Raw genomic sequence first — 9,562 nt, forward strand, 5'->3', positions numbered from 1 at the left:
TCCTGGCCTTATCACATTGTAACCTCTGTCAGGTAAGTCAGTGGTCCCCAACCCCCGGGCCGCGGACCGGTACCGGTCCGTGGATCAAATGGTGCCGGGCCGCCCAAGGAACATTAAATTATTTCCATTTTATTTACTGTGGTGTATTTCTCTCTGGTTTGTGCGACTTTCCATGGATGAGAGGTTAACCGTGAGCTGAGAGACATCAACTAAAGCTGCACCAATAACGCGCATGCGCAAAATATCATGATATCGGGCCGGGTTTAGGTGACATTTGGAGCTGAGCGGCTGCAAGCGGTAGTGGCGTTGTAGCTTTGGTGGAGAGAGAAGGTATGTCTCGCTCTTCTCTCTGTTCACTGGTACTTTGTCATGTTTAACAGTGCTTGGTGTACGTGTATATTGTGTTTGCTCAAATTTAACCCACAAATTAGCAAAAATGAGTACGAAACAGAAGTCACTAGAAAGTTAGAAACTATGCCGATGTTCTGGATTAAAGTCATGGCAGAATACCCTGAGATTGTCACCACAGCACTTAAATCCCTATCGCCATTTCCGACATGCTATCTGTGTCAAGCGGGGTTTTCTGCAGTGAAGGCAACCAAAACAAAATAACGGAATAAACTGGACATAAGCAACACACTTCGGGTGTCATTGTCTCCTATTACCCCAGATGGAACCGTCTCATTGAAAAGAAACAAGCTCAGGGTTCTCATTGATTTAGCGTTGTAGTGAGTTAAAAAGGCATGTTTAAACAGAATTAAATAAAAAGTTTCCTCTGGGTACTCTGGTTTCCTCCCCCGGTCCAAAGACATGCATGGTAGGTTGATTGGCATCTCTGGAAAATCGTCCGTAGTGTGTGTGTGTGTGTGTGTGTGAGTGAATGAGAGTGTTTGTTCCCTGTGATGGGTTGGCACTCTGTCCAGGGTGTATCCTGCCTTGATGCCCGATGACAACTGAGATAGGCACAGGCTTCCCGTGACCCGAGAAGTTCGGATAAGTGGTAGAAAATGAATGAATAAATGAATGAATGAATGAATTATGATATCTGTCTACCAATCTTTACACTGCTTATCCTAATGCAGTGATTATCTTAATAATCGTATCCGCAAAGGGCCAGTGTGGGTGCTGGTTTCATTCTTACCAAGCAGAAGCCACACCTGATTCCACCTGTTTAAATCAGTTGTTCTTTGCTTTTTGTAGACTCTGGTGTGGCTTCTGCTTGGTGTGAATGAAAACCTGCACCCACACCGACCCTTTCCGAATAAGATTGGACACCACTGGGTAAAGGAACCTGGAGCCTATCCCAGGAGACTTGGAGCACAAGGCACGGAACACCCTGGACAGGATGCCAGTCTATCACAGGGCACAATCGCAAACTTACAGTACACATACAAACCATTCACACACAATATAAAGCATTTAGCTTAAAATCTATGTCTTTGGACTGAGGGGGGGAAGCTAGTGTACCCAGGGGAATCCCCCAAGACACAGAGAGAACAAGCTAAACATACACACAGAGTGGATGCACTAATCAAACCCCCCAAACTCTGGAGGTGTGAAGTAAACGTGCTAATCACTAAGCCACCATAACTCCATTATAATATCATAAGCAAACATATATACTAGTTGACAAATACTACAACATGGCTACATTCTGATAAAATTAAAAGAAATTATATCATTAACCTTCGCTGGCCTTCAGCTCATTTTAGAATTCAAAATAAAATTTATTGACCATGAGACATTGCATACATTATACACATCATGCGTCTAGACTAATATTTTTCATGCAATTACTGACTTTGATCTTAGCTAAAACAAAGTGGTGATTAGAAGACCTCGCTTGGTCCATGCCTTTAGATAGATAGAATATACACACTGTAAAAACTAGAGCAAACATGATATTTAAACCTGATTTATAAATTAAATGCAACGACTTTTAAAATATAGACCGGCTACAACCTCATTACATTCACCCTGTAATTAAAACTGCTAATAGCATTCATTCCACAGAGCTGCTGGATCTTGAATGGGACTCGTCAAAAAGTGTTGATTTACTTTACAGAACAGCAGCTCTGACAGTAGCGCTTGCTGCAAGCTTTGTGCATCTTTGTTATCTCTGCATTTTTTATTGTAACAACCTACACAGGAATCCTCCACATGCAGAGAATAAAAAAAAAAAAAAAAAAAAAGGTTTAAATTTTTGTCAGTTGTTGAAGGGGTCTCCAGTTTCGGTGCCTTGTAACAGTCAGAAATAAAGCTATAGTTTAAAGACATATGGCTTTCTGGATTCTCAGTACCATGGCAAGTTACATTTGTTTGTCATATTAACTTCAAGGAAGATAAATTATTGCTATTTATAGCTGTTGTTACACAAATGATAACGGGAACTAACTTGTTTCAAAGATCATAAACATAATATATACATAACATAAATGTACGCATCGAAGAACAATCCAATTTACAGTATTTGCAGTAGTTACAGTAGTAAGTTATGAGTAGTTATGAGTTAAGAAATTCAGTTACCTGAATTAAGAGTCAGGTACTCTATACAGATCACAAAACATCTTACAGAACCAGTGCTTGCTTGGGTGTGGAAACTGAAGTCAACTTGCCGTGACTTTATTGAGTCGTTCCAAATGAACGATTAGTTTACAAACTGCCATCTGACTGAGGCCCTTTCAGATACCAGACAGTAAAGCACTTATCTTCTCGTGAAGAAAATCAGCAGTTTCCTCCAGCTAACTGCGCTGCCACACGAAATGAGAAAGTGAATGAGATGGGATTACACAGCTAATGCTAGCAGATGAAGGAAGGTCAAGCCGAATCTTTCATTCTAAAAGGCTTAAACCGACCAGGATGTCTGGGGACCTTCAGATCTACCTTTATACGAAAAGGAGTGAAGTACTTGGAGAATGTTACAACAAAATAAATAACACAAAAACAACTGCTGAAAAAAAAGACATCTGTATATAGCCATATTGATTCTATTATTCTATGATTCATTCATTCATTCATTTTCTACCGCTTTATCTGAACTACTCGGGTCACGGGGAGCCTGTGCCTATCTCAGGATACACCCTGGATGGAGCACCAACCCATCGCAGGGCACACACACACTCTCATTCACTCACGCAATCACACACTACGGACAATTTTCCAGAGATACCAATCAACCTACCATGCATGTCTTTGGACTGGGGGAGGAAACCGGAGTACCCGGAGGAAACCCCCGAGGCATGGGGAGAACCCCCGACCCTGGAGGATTGAGGCAAACGTGCTAACCACTAAGCCACCGTGCCCCCGGATTCTATTATTATTAGTATTTTTATTATTATTATTGTTGTTGTTGTTGTTGTTGTTATTAATATTATTATTATTATTATTATTATTATTATTTTCTTTTATTTTTTTAAATAACTATTAAAGGTTGTATTTATTCCGTTGTTTGTTAGTTTATTTATTCCTTTGTTGCTTTTAATTTATACTTATTTGAATCTCTCGCTCAATCAGATCTTATTAAAAAAAAAAAAAAAAATGAAATCAATCACTGAATATAGGTTTATTCACCATGTGTAATTATGAGTTGTGCACATACTAAACCTCTTCACTAGTAAACTGAGAGAAACAAGCAAGTCGTGATGTGTGAGGTGCCCAGTGCACTTTGTACTGTTTGATGCAGCGTCTTGTCTGAATTATTGACTGATGTTACTTAGCTAACACACGCTGACTACAAGCTCAGACACTCAGACTACATGTTGCATTAGGTACTGGGTCTGTCCCATTCCTACACGGTTCAGTGGTTATGAAATTTATTGCTGTTTTGTGACACGACACGTCAACATGCCAGTGTTCAACTGGCTACTAAGTAAGCAAGTGCATAATGATTAATAAAAGGACGTACTTAATGGCTCCATCATTGCATCTTAAATTATGACTAGCAGCATGTACAAAAATGCTATCGATTATTCTACTTACAATACACGCAACAAGCTGAGAATAGCAGCAGGGACACCCTGTGAAAACAGGCTAACATGGCTAGCTATAAAAGATTACAATATATCAGTATAAGTTTCACAGTTTGCCCTCCACATCAGATTTCATGTTAAAGAGTGCAACAGCACCACCAGTGGATATAAGAAACAAACAATGACTAGTTTGAAGAAGCGACAATTAGGCTGATTTCTTTCTGTCTCTGACTGTAGATTCCTGCTGCAAATCAGTGGAGAGAAGTGTCAGGTGATTATACAGAATGAAACATTCCCTACACTTGATTTCTATTTGGTGGATATCTTTCAGCTCTTCGATTTGACGCTTCATCCGCAGAGAATTGAAGTGAAATGCATTGGAGGTGGATTATTTAGTTTAGACTGAGCACACTTTGTCTAATCAAATCCGAGATTCTAAGATAATAACTGATGTAATTTATGTTTTTTAAGAACATTTTAGCTACATAGCCCATATGTTTGAGGGTCATCAACAGCCACTATCAAATTCCCCATATTGTGCCAAGGCTAACACTGGCTGTAATAAGGAGTCCTGAGAAATAAGTAATTAAATTTGTTCTTCATTGATCAATAATATTCAGTAATGAATTATAATTAGCTTGTGTTTGATGTTAATTATATGACTCAATGATAGCCAATGATTTAACTCTAAGTAGTTATTATAATTTTAATTAAGGGAATATGGAGTCATTTTAGTTTAGTACAGTAATATAATATAAAACATTTTTGCTCTATGATACGATGCAAAAATTGAGATTAAGAGGAAAACGAATCTGTAAAAATGTTAACAAGGTACAATTTTACATATTTAGTATATATACTATTCATTCATATATATATATAAATTTTAATATCAAATCAACTATCAAAAATTCTTCCATGTAAAAAGATATGATGCACAGATCTGATGTATTTAGCAAATCTGAGTGAACATAGAAAGACTTTTGATCAGACAGAATAAAATTTGACTTTTTGCTTCTTCTGAATGTTTTCCATTTATTTTCTCTTTTTTTTTTCATTATTATTTGTACTTTTCTTCAAGCATCTGAAAACTTTTTGCTGGAAGAGTTCTGTGAGTAAATTTGACAGTTCTTATATTAATAATTGATGATGTCCCTGATGTATTTTATGTTGTAATTTGAACTGACACATGCACATGAACAAAAAGCTTGTCTTGCACTATGCTTCAACCACACCTCACTTATTTTTGCACAACTTAGGAACAGAAGCTTTGCAGAGACTCAGCCTGGGGCCTGTGGGGATGTCAGCATCGCATAGCTGATATTCAAAGCTCTGATATCATTATCAAATCGAAAATTGGATTTTTGCAATAAATGGGATGTCTTCCTTATAGGATGTTTTTACCAAATGTATGAAGTTTATGGGAATGTGAACTTACACTCCAGTGAAAACAAATTAGAATCAACCCCAGCAGGTACAGCTGCGTGACTTTATCTGATTTCCTCCCCTGCCTTATTTCCGTTCACAGGTCACAAGCTCTTAACTGTGAGTGTTAATTAACATGGCATGGTATTTCCTGTGAAACCCAAATATGTCGTGAGAACACAGCACACTTCTGCTCAAAGCAAGAATACTAACTGCTTCGACTTTGAGATCGCACCTCTAAGATGAACCCTGTCAGTTTTCCCTTCATGTTCTGTCAACTCACGCTGGAAATATTGTAAGAAATCAGATCAAACTTAGAACAATGCACTTAAACAAATAAATCAGAGCATAGAGGCGACTCCAAAAGAGGCCAAACATTACCCACTGGACATAAACGAGGGCCAGATTGATATATTCAAGTTTGTTTAAGTTGATTCAGCTGTGGAAGAGATTTAATTAAACACCAGGGAGTTCTCCGTGAACGTTCTGCGCATTAAAGGGGCAATGGGGAAAAACTGGCACACACAGGTTGTTAATAGAGATCTAGATTAGGGTAAAGGGACTCAGCTGAATGTGCGCTTTACCTCTTTTATCCTGCACTTTAACAGTAATCTCCACTACAGGTTCAGTCTCCCGGTCCAGGCTTCTCGAAATCACCAAATCCCCGCTTTCTCTGCTAACAGTGACTGGAGAGCTTTCCGTCTCAGGGTACAGCAGTTCAAAAGTAGCTGACTGAAACCGTAGCGGGTTCAGGTTCATGATTACAGAGCTGATGGCTGCGTCTTCAGACACACTCACGCTAACAGGCTCGCTGGGTTCCAGAACGGCGCGAGACTTTCTCAGGAGTCGGGAGGATGGTGTGAACGCGGCCGGCCACTGGCGGGGACTGATCTCCACCTTCATGTGGCGACTTGTGCGCGACGGCCATCCACGATCTCTAGCAAAGACGCTGAACTTTATTGGCGACGCAAGACCGAGTATGGAGTCCACGAGAAGAACTTCACCCGTTTTGGGCACCACGTAGAAACTTCCGTTTCTCGGCAGCGCGTAATATATTAGTTCAGCGTTCTTGCCGCTATCAGTATCCTCTGCTGCCACTTTGTATATCACCGACCTGAGCGCGGTGGCATCATCTAGAGTTATTTTGACATCCGCGTGCCGAAAAGCTGGCTCGTGGTCGTTCGTGTCAAGAACGTCTACTCGCACGGACGCAACGCGCGACACGACGTGATCGGCCGAAGCGCAACTCGCGCAACACAGGCCCACATCCAGAACGTACTCCGCGCGCTCTTCTCGGTCCAACACGGTGGCGGTTTTCAGCTGCACGTGTCCGCGTCCACGGTGCGAAAAAACCCGAAAGTCATCGCTCCCGTCGCCGAGTAACTTCAGGTACGCGCCCGAGCCGGAGCACCAGCGCTGCGCGTCGATGCGCCTCCCCGGGATGCTGAGCCCGTTCACCCTCGAGCCCGGCGGGGAGTTTTCAAACACGTGCCCATGGAAAAACGGCATCCGCTCGTCTGTCTTATTTCCCAAAACAAAAGTCATGCAGTAGGATATAAAAACAGCCCAAATCATGTTTATTTGCGGGGTCGTGTCGCGCTCTGCGGGCTCACGAAAAGGCGCTTAAAATGCCAAACATACTAAAAAATCCAGTCAGAAATCATTCTAATAAACATTTCCATTGTGTCCCGTCCTCCAGTTATCCGTTATGATTCTGTCAGCACTCCGTTGGCCGAACTTTTGGCTTCAGCTGCGCGGTGCTCCGGTGGCTCCGGTGGCGCTCTGCCTCACAGCCTCTTGTAGCGCGCGCGTGTTAATGCTGCTGAGTTTCGAGAGACCAGCACGCGTTACCGGACAGCGCAGAGACTCGAGCACAGGGGGCGGGGCTACAGAGACAACGCGGGGAATCCTCTGGGAACAGCCGCTTACTTTAGATGTCTATAGATATAGACTTTCAATATATACCGACTTCTGCTATACACTGAAAACACTTTTTTTTCTTTTAAGCGGAATTAAAATGAAAACTAGTGTACACACATCTATCACACAACTTTAGCGTTATAGATTTATCTATTTGAGGCATACATGTAAAGTAAAATATCTCTGAAATACATTAAATTTATAACATAAAACAAAAAAGCCAACATTATGTCAGTTCTCCCGATTATTATTCTAGCTACTGTCTTTTCTGTCTGGTTAATGACAAGACTGCGTTCTTTATAATAATAATAATAATAATAATAATAATAATAATAATAATAATAATAATAATAAATGATTATGTACACACACACACACACACACACACACACACACACACACACACACACACACACACACACACACACACACATTATATATATAGCAGCAGCAGTAATACTAAAACAGACGTATTAGTATATGCTTTCTGTATTTTTTATTTCTCAACATACTTTCCTTCTCTTATACACTTAATCATTTAACTTGTTAAAAGCGGTACAAAAAAGTTTTAGTTCTTTTTTTTTTTCGGAAACAAACACAAGTTATGACTGTTTAATCTAATGAGGTAAGTCTACAAGACCAACCCCTTGTTAAAACCAAGTGAAAATAAGAACACTCCAGGCTCTGAAACAAATCTAAAGAAATCAAAAACATCTTCAGCTTAAATGATATGCATCAACAAGAGGAAATTATTTGTTTCTCATCAGTATAATGAACTCAGTCCAACAGACAACATACAACACATCTGCAAACTTTCTGCAAATCTAAATGAATGGAGACAGTTAGTGTGATGACATGAAAGTCTGCCGACATGAGTCTTTTTCCATGCTTGGGGAACTGGAATGGGTTATGCATTGCAACATGCAGCATCAGTTCCAGTAAACATTAATTTATATTCCTCAAGCAGCCACCCTCTCCAGTGCCCCCAGTGCTCATTGACCTCCATTTGTGTTATCTTGGACACAACTTTTGCCCATTTTCTCTGGCTTTCGACCAGATCTATGTTTTTACTAATATAATATTTGCAGGAAAAAAATATCTAAAAGTTGCCAGACGATTTCAAGGACTGATTTGCATATTGATTAAATCACTGTGATCATTTGCATATCAGATGTGTCATTTCTTGACAATTATGATATAATAGAATAAAGTTTTCTCAAAATAATAGGTATTTATTTCCACATATAAACCCACATATACCTACATTCATATTTATATAGTGCTGAAATAATATTTATTAACAAGAACAACAAGACATGGACAAACAAAGAGCAAACAAAGCTGTGGTATTAAATCGTTGGAATAAAGAAGAATGATGTTTTTGGTAAGAAATCATTACAATCGTTACAACAAAGAAATATTTCACCACAATGACAATCCAAAGCACATGCCCATGTACACAATGGAAGATCGATGCTTTGAAATGGTCTAGTCAGCTCCCAGATCTAAACCTGTAGGGTTTTCTGTACAGGGTTGTGCACATGTTTTAAAAGCATATTATAACACACAACATGCCGAACCTTGAGGCAGACACATTATGACAGCAGACCACCACTTCAGTTTACATTCATATCAGTCAAGAACCAGAAGCTGAGTGTGTGCCGTATCTGAAGACTGGAAAAACACTACTTGTTCATTTCCCCATCTTCAAATTCGAATATTTCAAATCAAATATTTTGTATTTAGTATTAAAATAGTGAAATGTATGACTGTGTATGAATTTATTTTTGGACTGGGATTTTTCATGAATAGTTTTTATCTAAAAAAAATAGTTTTTATATTCAATGGTTACACGAAATCAGCAGTTATTAGTTTTAACTTTTGAAAAAAATACACGAACTATTAGAAATGGAAAACCCTTTTATGAGCAAGCATAGTAGTGTGTATATATGCTGTTTGTGTGTGTGTGTGGTCTGTGTGGTGTGTGTGGTGTGTGTGGTCTGTGTGTGTATGTGTGTTTATATATATAAGGTGAGAGGTTTGTTCTGCTAAGCATTTTTAGTCCTCTGGTGGGAGTCCAGGGCATGACAGTGTTATTCACAGTCAACCTGAATTTGTTTTCAATGCTTTTACAGAAAACCATCTTTAATTCAAGAATCACCTGGAACACCTTCTATAGAAAATAGATAAATAAATAAACAAAGCTATGAGCATGCCCTATTTCAGTACTACAGAGTAAATGAACACTG

At 39.5% G+C, this 9,562-nt stretch overlaps 1 protein-coding gene across 1 annotated transcript in view; it reads right to left on the minus strand.

Moving 5' to 3' along the window:
- si:ch211-186j3.6 (neural-cadherin) overlaps positions 1-7,376 on the minus strand; it is a 217,331-nt gene extending 209,955 nt beyond the window's left edge. The window contains exon 1 of the mRNA XM_027137161.2: positions 5,978-7,376. Within this exon, the coding sequence (XP_026992962.1) occupies positions 5,978-6,968 (991 nt within the window). The 5' untranslated portion in view covers positions 6,969-7,376. The remainder of the gene's footprint in view (positions 1-5,977) is intronic.
- Between the last annotated feature and the right edge of the window lie 2,186 nt (positions 7,377-9,562).

This window comes from Tachysurus fulvidraco, chromosome 1 (assembly GCF_022655615.1).
Source record: "Tachysurus fulvidraco isolate hzauxx_2018 chromosome 1, HZAU_PFXX_2.0, whole genome shotgun sequence".
Taxonomy (NCBI): domain Eukaryota; kingdom Metazoa; phylum Chordata; class Actinopteri; order Siluriformes; family Bagridae; genus Tachysurus; species Tachysurus fulvidraco.